General features: G+C 46.1%; 2 protein-coding genes across 4 annotated transcripts in view; one reads left to right on the plus strand and one right to left on the minus strand.

The window, feature by feature from the left end:
- Positions 1–469: 469 nt before the first annotated feature.
- NACA (nascent polypeptide associated complex subunit alpha) lies at positions 470–13483 on the minus strand. 3 transcript variants are annotated; one of them, XM_002915995.4, is made up of 8 exons: positions 13330–13483; positions 12402–12473; positions 3281–3366; positions 3022–3099; positions 2073–2219; positions 1325–1453; positions 780–902; positions 470–596 (listed from the first exon to the last, which is right to left on the minus strand). In XM_002915995.4, the coding sequence occupies exons 2-8, from the start codon at positions 12469–12471 to the stop codon at positions 582–584; spliced, it is 648 nt and encodes a 215-aa protein (XP_002916041.1). In that variant the 5' UTR covers positions 12472–12473; positions 13330–13483; the 3' UTR covers positions 470–581. The 3 variants fall into 3 exon arrangements, with proteins under 3 accessions (XP_002916041.1, XP_034499492.1, XP_019651742.1); XM_034643601.1 differs by having other exon boundaries at positions 12402–12563; positions 13330–13432; XM_019796183.2 differs by having other exon boundaries at positions 13247–13400.
- Positions 13484–14678: 1195 nt separating this feature from the next.
- The window catches only part of LOC100474694 (17-beta-hydroxysteroid dehydrogenase type 6), a 55987-nt gene continuing 54796 nt past the window's right edge, over positions 14679–15869 (plus strand). The window contains exon 1 of the mRNA XM_034643600.1: positions 14679–14742. The gene's annotated coding sequence lies outside the window, so the exon portion shown is untranslated. The remainder of the gene's footprint in view (positions 14743–15869) is intronic.

Here is a 15869-nt window from a genome sequence, read left to right on the forward strand (position 1 = left end):
CTTTACAGTTTGTACAAAGTGCAGTCCTTGCATCCACATCCATTATGCACCCTCTCCAACCCCGTGCCAAGCTCCTACAGATCAGGATGCAACCAATGTGAACTGCTTCTCAAAGGCCAGATGAAGTCCAATATATATATATTCAAAAAGACTGTAGGGCCAGAAAAGAAGCTGGTGATTATTAAATATAGGCAGAAGACACGATCTGCTAATGGTTAACATCTGGGAAAGAAAATGGAAAGGAGAAACTTTACCTGTAAATTGTATTCACTGAAGACAAGAAAGTCCTAACAGATAGCCTAGTATAGTAACTTTTAAGAGATGAAAAGACTGAGATTTTAAGTGAGGAATCTGTGGCACTAAACCTTTTCAACTGAAACTGAGGCCTTAAGAGTAATTATGTGTTTTCGTTTCTAGAACCTTCGTGTGTTTTTTTTGTGGGGGGGGGAGAGACCAAGCACCCACTGAGTTCATCCAACAAGAAGCCATAACTTTATTAATGATAGAAACAGTACAAATTTCAAACCAAGCTGCAGTTATTCTTTTGAAACACCAAAAAAAAAGTCCTCGTTTTCAGATGGTTACATTGTTAATTCCTGTAAGAAAAGAGATCATTAGAAGCAGTCATAGGCAAATTGAGAATTCAGGCCACTAAAATATGAATAACTCAGTATAGGCTTTGGAATGAAGCTTTCTAACTGACTGATATTAAGTACAGAAAATAAAGTCACCCATAACTGGTCAGGGCAGAAGTCAGGAATAAAAGCTTGGACACTTACCATAATAGCATTTACAATATCATTACTGTTGTTCTTCAGGGCTCGGACTGCCTTTGCTCTTGACACATTTGCCTGTGACATGACCAATTCTATGTCCTTAACCTCTACACCGGTTTCATCAACCTAAGAGAAGGAAAAAAAGCACAATAACCTAAAGGCCAAGAACAACTCCAGTAGTTCCCTGGAGTCAGGAGTCTCTTGAATCTAGTTCTTAATATAACTCAGAAACTCATTAAGTAAATTGAATTTGAGACCCAAAAGCAATATAGAATGCACTTGTCAATACAAAAACAATACTGGGTGCCTAGGTAGCTCAGTTGGTTAAGCATCTGCCTTCGGCTCAGGTCATGATCCCGGTGTCCTGGAATCAAGCCCTGAATCGGGCTCCCTCTGCCTCTCTATCTCTCATGGATAAATAATAAATTTATATTACAAATAATTATATTATATATATAATATTATAAATAAATAAAATCTTAAAAAAACCCCACACAAAACACTACTATCTGGAGAGGATTAAAAGTATAAAAGATTTCCCTATATACCTCTTCCTCTTCACTCTCCTCCTGTACAGTTGGAGTCTGTGTGTTTTCTTGAATGTTTGAGACAGCTTCACCTTGAACTTTGAATTTCTCAGCAGCTGCTAGTTGTGCTTGCTGAGATAAATCCTCGATCTATAGGGCAGAAAATAAAGATTTATGTGAATAGATTAGTCTGCAGTAAATGAAGTAAATCGTTTATATATTTTTATATATATTTTTTCCAAACTCTCACTCTAAAACCACTTCAGGTTAACTCACTAAGATTACATATCACTGTACAAAGAGAACTAGTGTATGTCTAAAGCAGTGGTTCTCAACTGGGAGGTGATTTTGTCATCCAGGGACATCTATCAAATGCCTGGAGATTTTTTTGGTTATCACAACTGGGTAGGATGCTGCTAAATATCTGTAACACTCAGGGGCACCTGGGTGGCTCAGTTGTTAAGCGTTTGCCTTCGGCTTAGGGCGTGATCCCAGTGTTCTGGGATGGAGCCCTGCATCAGGCTCTTCCGCTGGGAGCCTGCTTCTTCCTCTCCCACTCCCCCTGCTTGTGTTCCCTCTCTTGTCTCTCTGTCAAATAAATAAATAAAATCTTAAAAAAAAAAAATTGTAACACTCAGGAAAACCCCTTCACAACAAGGAATCATCTGACCCCAAATTCCACACTAAAGAATTATCCAATTCTGACTATCGATAGTGGTGAGGTTGAGAAACCCCGGTCTAGAGCGCATCCAAGAAAACTTTATTTTACCTTGGCTTCCCCAAAAACTATGTAGGTATCTGAAGCTGGGCTCTTGTAGACATCTGGTTTTGTGATGACAAAGAGGATATTCTTAGATTTCCGGATAGTGACTCTTGTAACCCCTGTAACCTGTCGAAGACCCAGTTTGGACATAGCCTAAGGAATAGAAAAGAACATCAGGTTTTCAACTTCTCTAGAAGTAGCTTTGGAGGGGAACCTGGATGGCTCAGTTAGTTGAATGTCCAACTCTTGATTTTGGCTCAGGTCGTATCTCAGGGTTGTGAGATGGAGCCCTCCCTCTACCCCTCCCCCTGCATACGTTCTCTCACTCAAATAAAATTTTTAAAAAAGAAGTAGCTTTAGGAAATAAAGAACATAGTAATAACTATATCCAAAGCAAAGCCTTAACTGAGGGTTGCTGGAGGGGGTGGTGGTGGAGGGATGGGGTAACTGGGTGATGGGACATTAAGGAGGGCATGTGATGTAATGAGCACTGGGTAGTATGTAAGACTGATGAACTGGGGTGCCTGGGTGGCTTAGTAGGTTAGGCATCTGCCTTTGGCTCAGGTCGTGATCCCAGGACAGGATCAAGCCCCGGCATCGGGCTCCCTGCTCAGTGGGGACTCTGCTTCTCCCTCTCCCTCTGACCCTCCTTCCAGCTTGTGCTCTCTCTGTCTCAAATAGATAAAATAAAATCTTAAGGGGGGGGGGGAGACAAGACTGACGAATCACTGACCTCTACCTCTGAAACCAAGAATACATTATATGTTAATTAATTGAATTTAAACAAAAAAGTAACAACACAAACAAAAACAAAGCAAAGCCTCTTCCCAGGTTAACTGTTTTTTTTGCCATCGCAATTTCTAACACTTTAAATATGATTCTACCACCACAGTTCCCCCTATCTAAAGCTGCTTCATCAGAACCTTTAATCCTTGTTTATAACTTAAAATCTTACCTTCCGTGCTTTCTTTTCACTCCGGCTCTGTTTTGCTTTACTGACTGGTTCTTCATCGATTTCAGCGGCTGCTGCCAGCTAAGGAGATAACACAGCTATGAATATAAGGAATGTAAGGCCTGGACGTCACAATGCCCATGAAGTTTTTCTTTATGAAGGTTCACATTTCCAAATACTTACGTCAACTTCTCTATCAACCCTTGTTCTTCAATGCTTTCTTGACTCAAGTATTTTGACCAGCAAGTAAGAGAACACCCACCTGGGCTTGTTGTGTGGTTGCCTGTGTTGAATCCTGTTCCTCAAGCTCTGGTACTGATTCATCACTGTCAGATTCTGTTCCAGACCCTGAGATGACAAATAACTTTTACTATTTTACAGTTCATTATAAGGAGGAGGCACCTCACCATAGCCTGCCTGGACTAGAGGTCACTGGCTTATGCTAGACCTCGCAAAGTTAAATGTAAACCAACTGAGTTGTATGAAGCCAGCTTGACAGCCTCCAATTTAGCCATAAACTAGTGTGTACACATCTATTAAAGACCCAGCCCCAGAAATAAGAGGTAATTACTAATTAAAGCCAAGCAAGTTTGTAAACAATAACTTCTTCCTTTCTCTCAAAGTCTTCACTTGGCACAGGCCAACATCAATGACTTCTGTAACTCCAAATTCTATCCAACAGCCCAACCATCCCCAAAAGGTTTTGGCAGACAAGGTATCTCCAGATACATTTAAGTGAAAAAACAGTAAGATCACATTGTGGCGGCAGCCCAGGGAGGACACTTTCCCCTCATACTGAGTTGGGGAAGGCCAGAAGCAGTTGTGTACACACGTTTAGCCTTATTTTCAAACCACTTACCCTAGCAATCTGGTTTCATCAACATAGCTTGAAGAGTCTCAATGACTGCCAACCTGCAGTTCTAACAGTCACCTCTGTTAGAGACTGTCCTGTGACCTCTCCCATTTCTTCCAAATATAACTCATGTATTTTAAGTTTACCTCAATCAAAAGGCCAAGCATCAATAAAGACTACTGAGAAAAAAGCATACACCTGCACCATTCTCAGGCTAGGAAAAGAAGTCTTGAAAAGGGAGTCCCTTGGGCACTGGTCATTATTAAATCTAAGATGTGAAAAGAAATTCGAATAGTTCCAGATTTCCCAACATTTTAGCAAATCCCAGGCCCAGGGACAAGGTTAGTTATGTGGTAGAGATTAGAGCAAATTAAAAGGTCTAATAGGTCTTGGTTTTCAACGTCAGATCATCCAGGTAAAAAAGATGGTAGATCCAGGGTTAGCTTGGACCATATTATAACAAGATGTTATGAAACAGACTGAGGTGATGAAAACCAAGATTGTTTCACATTCCGAGAGCTTTTGCATTTAAAATTATCACTCTATGTTCTATGTCCAAACACAAGCAGATAGACTGGAGAAAGCGGCGCATCCTAGGGTTAGTATTGGTGGGTAGCCCCAGGAGGGGTGTGGGCGACACACCATGCACACAGCAAACCAAGGCAAATACCCTTGTTGTTCTTCAGAACAGGCTGCTTGGCAGAGGGGGTTGGGGCAGGGATCCCAGCAGGTTTGGGGGTGGGCATGTTGACGAGGACCGACTGGAAAGGCACTCCCCCCGAGATTGGTTCCGGGGGAATCAGAGGCGGCAGCTCATCCTCATCAGCAGGGGCTGAGGGCTTACAGGGGGATTCCAGCACCAGCCCAGGTGAGGACAGCAGAAACTGCTGTTTAGGAAGCACAGGGGGAACTGGGGAGGGAGCGAGAGGCAGAGAGACTGACGGAGTGGGTGCTGGAGGGACAGATGCTGATCCAGCTTTAGGAAGGACCTTCTCAGAGAAAGCTGTTGCTAGAGGAGTAGGTGTCACAGACTCAAGAGGAAGAGTCAAAGGGCTCTTTGGGGAATGAAAAGACTCTTTGCTTTTTAATGGAGAAACAGGAAGGGTTTGGGGAGTCTTTGAAGAGACTTTCTGAGCAGAGACCGTCAGCGGTCCTGGAGCCATTGTAGAAAGGGGTCCTTTAGTACCATTCTTAGCTGAAGGGTCTGGGCACACAGGAGGTGAAGTAGCAGAATTCTTCTTGGCCAGTGGACCTTTCTCAGAGGGAGCTGTGACAACCGGTGCACTTTCTGGAGCTGGGGCAAGGAGTCCTGCTTTGAGAGCTGTGGAGCCTTTCTTTGTTGGTAGGCCATTAGAAGCCTGAGGGGCAATGGACCCCAAGGGACATGTGACTGAAACTGGAGAAGTAGGGGCCTCTTTGGGTGAGGGAGAAATCTCAGATGAGGGAGTGGGGGCACCTTTGGATGGGGTAGCTGGGGCTCTCTTGGGGGATGGAGTTGCCGAGGCTCCTTTGGAGGATGGGGTTCCTCCTGGGGTTCTTTTGGAGGATGGAGTTGCTGAGGTCCCTTTGGGGGCTGGGGATGCCAGAGACTCTTTGGGGGAGGAAAGAGTCACAGCTGGGGGAGTGGAGGCCCCCTTGGGAGATGGGGTTGCTGGGGCCCCTTTGGGGGCTGGAGTTGCTGGAGATTCTTTGTGGGAGGAAGGAGTCACAGCTGAGGGAGTAAGGGACCCTCTGAGAGATGGGGCAGCTGGGGCTTTTTTTGAGGAAGGAGTCATTGCTGGGGGAGTGGAAGTCTCTTTAGGGGATGGGGTTGCTGGGCCCCCTTTGGGGGAGGGAGGAGCCACAGCTGGGGCAGTGGAGGCCCCTTTGGGAGATGGAGTAGCTGGGGTTCTTTTGGGGGCTGGAGTTGCTTGAGACTCTTTGGGGGAGGGAGGAGCTGCAATGGGGTTCCCTCTGAGAGACTGGGTAGTTGGGGACTCTTTTGGGGAGGAAGGAGCCACAGCTGGGGCAGTGGAAGTCTCTTTAGGGGATGGGGTTGCTTGGCCCCCTTTAGGAGATGGAGCTGCTGGAGCTCTTTTGGGGGTTGGAGTTGTTTGGGACTTTTTGGGGGAGGGAGGAGCCACAGCTGGGCCAGTGGAGGCCCCTTTGGGAGGTGGGGTAGCTGGGGATCTTTTGGGGAGTGGAGTTGCTTGCGACTCTTTGGGAGAGGAAGGAGCCATAGCTTGGGGGGTAGAAGCCCCTCTGGGAGGTTGAGTAGCTGGGGACTCCTTGGGGGAGGAAGGAGTCATAGCTGGGGGAGTGGAGGTCTCTTTAGAGGATGGGGTACCTGGGCCCCCTTTGGGGGAGGGAGGAGCCACAGCTGGGGCAGTGGGGGCCCCTTTGGGAGATGGAGTTACTGGGGCTCTTTTGGGGGCCGGAGTTGCTTGGGACTCTTTGGGAGAGGGAGGAGGCACAGCTTGGGAGGTGGGGGTCCCACTGGGAGGTTGGGCAGCTGGGGACTTTTTGGGGGAGGAAGGAGCCATAGCTGGGGGAGTGGAGGTCTCTTTAGGGGATGGGGTTGCTTGGCCCCCTTTGGGGGAGGGAGGAGCCACAGCTGGGGCTCTTTTGGGAGATTGGCTAGCTGGGGACTCTTTGGGGGAGGGAGGGGCCACAGCTGGGGCAGTGGGGGCCCCTCTGGGAGATGGAGTAGCTGGGGCTCTTTTGGGGGCTGGAGTTGCTTGGGACTCTTTGGGAGAGGGAGGGGGCACAGCTTGGAAGGTGGGGGCCCCACTGTGAGGTTGGGCAGCTGGGGAATTTTTGGGGGAGGAAGGAGTCATAGCTGGGGGAGTAGAGGTCTCTTTAGGGGATGGGGTTGCTTGGCCCCCTTTAGGGGAGGGAGGAGCCCCAGGTGGGGCAGTGGGGGCCCCTTTGGGAGATGGAGTAGCTGGGGTTCTTTTGGGGGCTGGAGTTGCTTGAGATTCATTGGGGGAGGGAGGAGCTGCAATGGGGTTCCCTCTGGGAGACTGGGTAGCTGGGGACTTTTTGGGGGAGGAAGGAGTCGTAACTGGGGGAATGGAGGTCTCTTTAGGAGATGGCGTTGCTTGGCCCCCTTTGGGGGAGGGAGGAGCCACAGCTGGGGCAGTGGGGGCCCCTCTGGAAGACTGGGTAGTGGGGGACTCTTTGGGAGAGGAAGGAGTCATAGCTGGGGGAGTGGAGGTCTCTTCAGGGGATGGAGGAGCCACAGGTGGGGCAGTGGGGGTCCCTTTGGGAGATGGAGTAGCTGGGGTTCTTTTGGGGGAGGAAGGAACCACAGCTAGGGGAGTGAAGGCCTCTTTGGGAGATGGGGTAACTGGAGTCTCTTTAGGGGAGGGAGTGGGGGAATGCTTCTTGGCCAGTGACCCTTTAGGGACTTGAAAAGAAAGATTGGCCTCTGGAAGAAAGGAAGCTTCAACTGGAGAAACAGGGGATGAGTGATTTCCAGCAGGAGTATCAGGGATAGCAGGAACACTTTTTGAAAGAGGAGAAAGAGTTAAGGTAGAAGGAGCTGAACCCTTCTTGGTGAGATGTCTTTTAGTTTGAGGAGACACACTAGTCCCTAAAGGAGATGGCGAGTCAGTTAAGGAAGTTCCTTCAGAAGATGCATTAACAGAAGCACCAGAGTCCTCGGCCAGGTGCCCTTCAGGAGAGGAAGCCACAGGTGCCAATGCTGAGGTATGAGAAATACCATGAACTTTCTTTGCACTTTGAGGAGGAAGAGAGGGAAAGGGCTCAGACTTGGAAATTTCAGGGGCTAGTACCATGGCAGCTGGAAAAACAGAAATATTCTGGGGGGATAAAGTCACAGTTGGAGCCACAGGGCAACTTTCAGAGGCTGGAGGAACCAAAGGTAAAATAGTAAGAGTGGAACTACCCTTCTTATCTGGGTGGTTTTTATGAGCTGAAGAGACATCTCCTAGAAAAGGGCTGGCTGTAGTGGCAGGAGTGGAGGTAGCTTTGGTAATCGCAGGAGCCACCCCAGCAGCAGCAGCAGCACGTTCCCAAGGAAATGTAGCTATGTTTGGGGTAGTGAGAGAACTTTTGAGAAGCAGACTAGTGGGGTCAGGGCTTGCACAAGGATCTGTCTTGATTACAGAGGTTGGGGAGTTAACGCCCAGAGGAGAGGGAGCAGTACCAGCTGGTGGAACTACAGGGAGAGGCTCTACAAGGCTTTTCTTTGCTAAGGTGCCTTCAGGAGAACGAGCTATCTCCAGAGATGATGATGTACTCTGGGGAGAGGGGGGATTCTTAGGGGCTGCCAGGGCCAATGGTATTAGAGTAGAGTCTTCCTTGGTAGGGAGTCCTGCCTGTGCTAGTGTAACAGGAGCTCCTATAACAGGAGAGGGTTCAGTTTGGGTATCTTTTTGGGTTGGTAACTTTACCAATGCTGATGCAGGGAGACTTTTGGGGTTCTCAGAGGATGACAGAGGAGGGAGGACTGGTATTCCCAGAGGGGCTACCTGAGGAGTAGAAAACTCTTTGGGAGCCACAGGAGCCATAATTGAGGAAGCTGAGTCCTTACTACTTATGCGACCTGATGAAATTGGAGGAGACATACAAGAAGCTACCTCGAAGGTAGCAGGTGCTGCAGAAATTGTAGAGGGGTTCGTCATAACAAACGGGATGGCTCCGACAGAACAAACAGGAGCTTTCAAGCTTGGACTCCCTGGAGGAGGAGGAATTTGGGCCACCAAAGGCTGATGAGTGGCATTAGGAGAGCCTTTGAGAATGAGAGAGGCTGTAGGAGACAATGGAGAAGAGGCAGCTACATTTGATGAGCCAGAAGGGCTGAAGGAGGCTATGTCAGTGACGGCAGAGAGGTCTTTCTCAACAGAAAGAGCCAGAGGGGAAGCTGGAACCCCCTCATTTCTGGAAGGAAGTGGAGGAATTACAGATCTCTGAGAAGGGTTAGAGGTCCCTACAGGAGAATGATCTGCAGAAATGGCATCCACTCGAGGATTTGACAGAACATTAGGGCCTGTTTGACCTAAGGGCCGAATAGGAGAACCAAGAGAACTCTGATGTAAAGGTGCAAGAGGAGAGCCTAGAGAAGTGAGGAAAACTGGAGGGACGCTGGGAGCCACAGTTACAGACTGGGTTGAAAGCGATAATGCAGCCGGTGAACTAAGGGGTCCCTCTAGGCTGAGGCTTTCAGGGTTTTGCGTAGAAGTCAGAGCTGAGGAAATAGGCATGTCTTTGAACTGAGGGGGAGTGATGGCTGGGGGAGTGGCGGATGGCATTTGAGGAGACGAGGCTACTCCAGACTGAACAGAGGCCAAGGGAGTTCCAAACTGGGAAGGAACAGCACTGACTATACCTGGAGGGATGGGGGTGCCTTTTGGATTAGGGTCTACTTGCACGGGAGCTTGAACAGGAGAGGTCTTTGGTTCTGAGGAAGCAATGGGAGTTGACAGAGACGTCACTGACCCGGACTCAGCCATAGCAATCAAAGGAGGTGAACTAAGAGGGTTAAGAGGATAAGCAGAGCTCTTCTGAACTGAGTGGGGAGCCAAGGCCACCAGAGCCAAGGAAGCTGAAGAGGAATGGGCACCTTTCACAGTTGGAGTTATCATGGGAGAGGCCAGAGCTAAGGCAGCTGGGGAGATGGGAGGCCCTATCAGGTTTGGTAGGAAAGTTGGGGTGTCAGTGGGGGAAGGAGCAACTCCCAAAGGCAGGGCTGTTCCAGAGGATGACTGGGGGAAGGGAGCTTCAAAAGGGGTTGAGACAATACTAGAGGGAGAAAGGAATGGGGAAGGCTGGTTAGGGGTTGCCAGAGGGCATTGTTGGGGGGCCAGGGAGCAAGGAGGGGGAAGTGTAGATTCAGGCTGCCCTAGGGCAGCAGTAACACTCAAGGCTGAAGACACAGGAAGCACAGCTGGAGGAGAAAAGCAAAAAAGGGGATAAAGAAGGAAAGGGAAGGAAAAAAACAAAGGTGAGTTATGCAGCCCAACTTGGTATAACATGCCTCACAGGAAACACGGAATTTTTAATCTGAGACTGAAAGTCACCACACAGGATTAGACAAAGGTGACAGGCAACAGCAACCTTCCCCAAACATACTTCAGTGGTCGAGTAAGAATACAACCCTCTCCCCATCTCCCACATTTCCCAAGTTCTACCAAAAAAAGAAAAAAAAAAAAAAAGCAAACTATTTTAAGGTGGAGATAACAGTCTAAGCAGCCTATTAGTCTCTAAATGGGGAGCACAGGCCTAGGAGTGGCTTGGGAACAGCATGCTTTCCACCCTTTCCCAGATGTGCCTCCCTTCCCTCCTTGAATGAATCCAAAGTCTTTCTTACAGGCCACAGAATACCAGTAGAATAGCTGTTTTACTGTCAAGGATCACGAACTAACTGAAACAGACACTGAAAATTGGAACAAGGAAGGCAGTGAGTGGTGATAATGATGGGCAGGTGGAACTGAACGAAAAACAAAAACAAAAACAACCCCCCTCCCCCAAACCAAACCAAGTCTTTACATGCTCAGGCTTTCACCGGGTCAAGAAAAATCTCTTAGAATAAAGTTTTAGGAAGGTGGTGTCAATACACAATTCTATGTGAAGTATTAAATACTAAGTCACTTTGCCTCCCTATGCCTCAGTTTACCCACTCACCCAAAACAAACAAGCAAAAAACCAACCACAAATGGGTTGCACTTTATAATGTCTACACACCTTCCCAGGTATTGTTAGCTCTTCAGACATCAATTTAAGATGAATTAGACTGCCAGGGAGAGAGCTTAGTCACAAGGGTAGGGACTGTATTATGAAACTGTAGCCCAACTTGTTAAACCAGACTGTGGTTCTATTTTGGAAGCAGGGAATTGGAGTGGAGAATACATTGGCTCTCCACCCCTTACTGGATAAGTATGTCATTCTGCCAAAATAGACCAATGTTCAGCACTGGAGTAAAGCTCAGTAAAAGATTTTCTGAATGATAAAAATTCACAATTTATTTAACCAGTAATTCTAAAATTGTTAAGAGTATCCTACTACAGAAAAGACAGGTGGCTCAACCAGTTTTTCCTGGAGAGTTGGTGGGTCAAAGTCTTACAATTATAGCGTAAATGTCTCCAAACATATGAATGAGAATTTGAAACTTAGAATGTTTTCCTCTGACTGGACTTCAAGATGGGATAAGCCCCAATTTACTTGCTTCAGACACCACAACCAATTCCTTGGGCTAGTTTTTGCATTTGTTGTAATAATTACTTAACTGTAGTTACAGAAAAAATTCAGTGTTTTACTACTGGCACTCCCTTAATATTATTAAACCTACTGTCAAGCTCAAACTATTCAGAAATAAGCTTAACAGCACTAAAGATGACTTCAGAAGCAAATGGCATGAACTTGAAACCAGATTATTCTAAATTCATCTGAATTTCAGTCTCCACATTTGTAAAATCAAGTTGTTCAATAAGGTTTTGTTTAGCACCAAACTACAGGATCTTTCAAGACCAGTCCTTTATTTTCTCCTTCCATTAAGTCCCTTGTACTTCAAGGATTTCATATAGCTTGTTCACTAGCTTAGAGGCCCCCTCCTTTTTCTTTTCTAGCAGCTGTATTAATCCCTTCAGCTGCTAAAATCAGACAGGTGGGGAAAGAGAACCTCAATGCTTTCAACTTTAAACAACTCTATTTTAATTGCAGAAAGAGAACAGAATTACCCTGAAGTGACAGGTGGAGTTAAAAAAATTTATAGTAAGAAAAAGTGAAGATGGAAGTTACAGCCTGAAGAGTCCCTTCATTTATTTCAGCACAACTGACGCAGCAAGAATATCACTGAATATTTTTTCACTACCCTCTCTCAAGTTTTCTAGAGAAGTATTTTCACCATGATTCAAAACTTGTCTTTACACTGTTTATATCCATCAATTTCAAAGCTGAAGAGCAGTCAAAGAAAAGCTTTATTTCAATCTTGGGTTCCAGGCAAGCTGTTGATGCAGGCACTTATTCCAGCACACTAGAAACATCATAGCACCAACCCATAAAATAAGTTAACCAACCTAGGAGGGCCGAGGGGCCCAGTAGGACACATTTACCACCAACACACATCTCATCCAGACATGTGATGAAGGCACAATGCCAAGCTCTGCCATCTAAAACCTTGATGCAACTTGCTGGCTGGAACTTCACAAAAGCTCAGGTCTCCTTGGCCTGCAAGTGTCGTCCAGTTCCAATAGGTAAGAATCACCAAGCCCCTTCCCTGCTCAGTTTTCCTGTGTGAGGTGAGGGCTCCACAGAACATCCTGTGAGGCAGTTGCCATAACCTACAAAGGAGGCCTGGGAGCTTTTTACGCTCCTAGATCTTAAATATACTGTTTATGTTCCAATCCCTAATGAAGTCCCTCCAGGGCAGCAGTTAAGAGCATGGATTCTCTCCTCCCTGGGAAAGCTACAGCCATCTTTAATGAGTTAACTCTGAAAAACCAGAGGGTATTCCCTTTGCCATTTTACCCACCAAATGGTTTTAGGTCTTACAATTTTAACGAACAGTAAGGGGGCCAGGGGAACCTACCTGTCTCAGCCTGGGGCTGTGGCAACTCCTGCTCTGTAGCAGGGACGGTTTCTGTGGCTTCACCAGGCATTTCTGAAGGGAATAAAAAGGAGGCCTGAATTGACTGGGATCCGTTCTGCTGCCCAGCCCAGAGTCAAATATCCTTAAAAACTCTGCGAAGGGCTGTTAAGAAAAAAAAATCACGAGGGTGTTTCGGGACAATCCTCCCCAAAGCAGCTGGGAATAGGTAAGAAATAAGACGTGACCCTCAGATCTCGGATCAAGCGAATCACCTTCTACCTCTCTTTACTCCACAGAGAACGGACTTCCAGTACCCAGAGGTTCCTTTCACTCTACACTCCAAATCCCACGAAGGCAACAGTCACCACTGCGTTCTCAACCCGAGAAGAGGATCCCAGTCTGGCTCCCGACCTCGGGAGACTTCAGACGCTACCTTGCACCACCTCCCCTCCTACACTCACGCCGCCTGGGCTGGGAGCACCAGGTCTCCCGTTTGCCGACTTTCGGGAACCAGGAGGGGAAGGACGGTGCCTAAGTCCCAACACTCGCTTGTCACAATTAAGAACGGCGTGTGTGTGTGTGGGGGGGTGTTCCAAGGCTGTGACCCCCTTAACCTCCTTTGGGTTCTCGTGAAGCTGTTCCCAACGGCAGACGCACTCCGCTTTCGCCCCCAACACCGCAACGGCTCTATCTCCCCAGCCCTAGCCTCCAGGCCAGGCACGCGGCCCCTCTGCCCTGCTTTTGCCAGGATATCAACCGCAGACCCCATTTTGTCCGGAGGCCCCAAGGCCACACTTCCCAGGGCCGAGTAGGAACCCAGTAGCCCCATAAAACCTCCAACTCCCCTTAGCTCTCAGTCTCTGGGGCGGCTCAGTCCTCAAGAAAGGCGGATGGCTACGGATAGAGTAGCGGCGAAGACAGGACTTACTGTGCGGGGAACGCGGAACCAAGATGGCGGCAGAAAGAGAGCGAGCGGGAGCGTGACCCACGCCTGTTGCAGAGGGAAGCCTGGCGGAGGGGGCGGGATCAGGATCCGATTCCGGGTCAGGAGCTGCCGGCAGTCACTTCCTTTAACTAGTGACCCGTCCTACTGTTCCCAGACGGGGGTGGTGACGAGGTCTAAATAAGGGTAAGAATTCGGTACAGGATGCGCTGGCCTGGCAGGAGCTTCAGCGCCGAGCCATGCACTCCGTAGATAGGCGACCCTTTCCAGTGTCCTAAGTCGAGGCATTTTTGATACCCGAAGGAAAATTGTTCTGAGAGAAGCAACCTCTGCCCTCTGGTCTGTAAAGTAGCCACAGAGGTATTATAGTGACTTTTTGCTTTCCCTTTTTCAACTAATGCAGGGAAATAGGAGATACCAAATAATATCGAACGCTACAGATTGTAGTCACATCAGTGTAAGCTAGCAGTGCCTTAGGTTAACCCTCAGTTATTTTATTTTTGGAATACACAATTTAGACCGATGTTGAAACTATTCGATTACACTCCTCAGAAAAAAGAACAGACACATATACAGTTCTTTTTGCCTGCTGTTTTGGGCAAATAGATATCCTAAAACTAATCCATTCTAATAGTCCCAGGCCGCACGTTAAGAGCTCATGCTTTATACTTAAGATTCCTGAGAGTAGAATGTAAATTCAGTGTTTTGTTAAAGAAAAGGCCATGGGTCCTGATCCCCATGCCCTCCCTCAGCCCTACAAAGGACTCAACAAATACATTACCTAAACCAGCCAGCACTATTTGAGCTAAAGGGTTTACGACAATTGTGGCTGCCTTTTAAGGGAAGCAGTGACGTTATGCTTTGAAAACTACTTGTAAAGTGAGGATTAATAAATTAGGATTAAATGAAATAGTGGAGTTTACCAGGAATGAGAAATTCTGAAATTTTTTTCAGATAGGGGAGGCAATATTCTGGAGTGATTAAGCACATGAACTGTGTAGGGGCGCCTGGCTGGCTCAGTTAGAAGAGCATGCAACTCATGATTTCAGGTTCATGAGTTCAAGCCCCATGCTGGGTGTAGAGATTACTTAAATAAACTTAAAAAAAATATATATATATACATATAGAACATGGACTCTGTAGCTGTACTCTGAATCACAGTTTAGTCACGTCATATCGACCTTGGGCAATTTAACCTGTTTGTGCCTCAGTTTCCTCAGCTATAAAATGGGGATACAGTAGCTACTTCATAGGATTGTTAGGAAGATTAGGTAATATATGTACATTACTTAAAAAGTGGTTACTATTATTTTTTTCTAAGTAAATATGTGGTCTGGAAGATTTGTCAGCACAGTCTATTCACCTTCAGAAGAAAGGGCCAGCCAATTATCTTCTTAGGTAAGAAAACTATTTTGACCGTTTCACTTTCTTTTCCATTAAGCCCACTGACTCTTCTCTCTGTTGTTAATGACTACGGAAGGATGTATTTTCATTCTTTGGATTTCTTTATAAATTGGGCAAGTCTGGAGATGGAAGTCAGTTCTGTACCCTGTTTCTACAATTCTCATATATGGATGAGTTGGTAAAATCAGAGAATAGGGAAGTCAATAGTCTTTGGGCATATTTCTGCTATCTTCAAGAACCAAATATTTATTTTGAAAAAAAAAAAGGACTTAATTTTTTAAAAAAATTCCAGTTAGCATACAGGTAAAAACATTTATTCTTTTACATGAGTACAGTATGTTCAGCTTTACCCAAGAGCTTTAATGTTAAAGCATTAAAATACTTTAATGGTAGACATATTGGAAGCTTGAAACATCTCTTGTTGAAAGCATAATACCAGTCTTTATACTCTCGTTCTGAGTTCTTAAGATGGACTGAGTCTTTAGAATAATTTTGTATTCAGGAATTTTAACCGACCCACTGTTTTCCAAACCTAAGAACTGAACAATACATAGTAAATAGAGGCTCAAATGAGGAATTTTGCACAATGGTCTTTAATGTTTTTTCTTAAAAAATTAGAAGGAAATGCAAGCCATTGCCATGTGTTGACTGTGTTAAGTGTTTTTTGTATATATAAACCAAAAGATTAAAAAAAAAAGACTGTGTGGCTATAGAGAAAACAATGTTAAAGGAAATGCAAAGGAAGGAAAATTTTCATAAATCAAAGAAAGCACGAGCCTGATAGCTTGACTTCTCAAGAAGATGGACTGTAAACCAGAATGACTGTTTTGTTGTCAAAACTAGGCAAAAGAAATCTGATACTTTCAGAAAAAAAAAATCAACTATGGAAGAAAAAAAACCTTTAAAATTAAGTATCTGGATATGTAGAAAGGGAAATGTTTTGACAAGTAAAACAGGTTTTATGTTGGTGAAATTGGTTATTCTAAACTACTTCTTTATGGTACAGACTAATCCAGTTGTTTTCTGGGGAAAGAAGTCAGGCGCTACAAATGCAACAGTTGTAAAAAAGCACTTTACTATCCCCTATTGTAATCTAATAACTCATATCTTTTGAATTGAGG

The sequence above is a fragment of the Ailuropoda melanoleuca genome, chromosome 15, assembly GCF_002007445.2.
Source record: "Ailuropoda melanoleuca isolate Jingjing chromosome 15, ASM200744v2, whole genome shotgun sequence".
Lineage (NCBI taxonomy): Eukaryota > Metazoa > Chordata > Mammalia > Carnivora > Ursidae > Ailuropoda > Ailuropoda melanoleuca.

Excerpts from the sequence above, each read along its gene's own strand:
- NACA (XM_002915995.4), bottom strand. The coding sequence starts at position 12,471 with ATGCCTGGTGAAGCCACAGAAACCGTCCCTGCTACAGAGCAGGAGTTG. Across the intron at positions 3,367-12,401 it reads ACAGCCCCAGGCTGAGACAG|GGTCTGGAACAGAATCTGAC; the intron begins GTAGGTTCCCCT and ends TTGTCATCTCAG. Across the intron at positions 2,220-3,021 it reads GTGAAAAGAAAGCACGGAAG|GCTATGTCCAAACTGGGTCT; the intron begins GTAAGATTTTAA and ends TCTATTCCTTAG.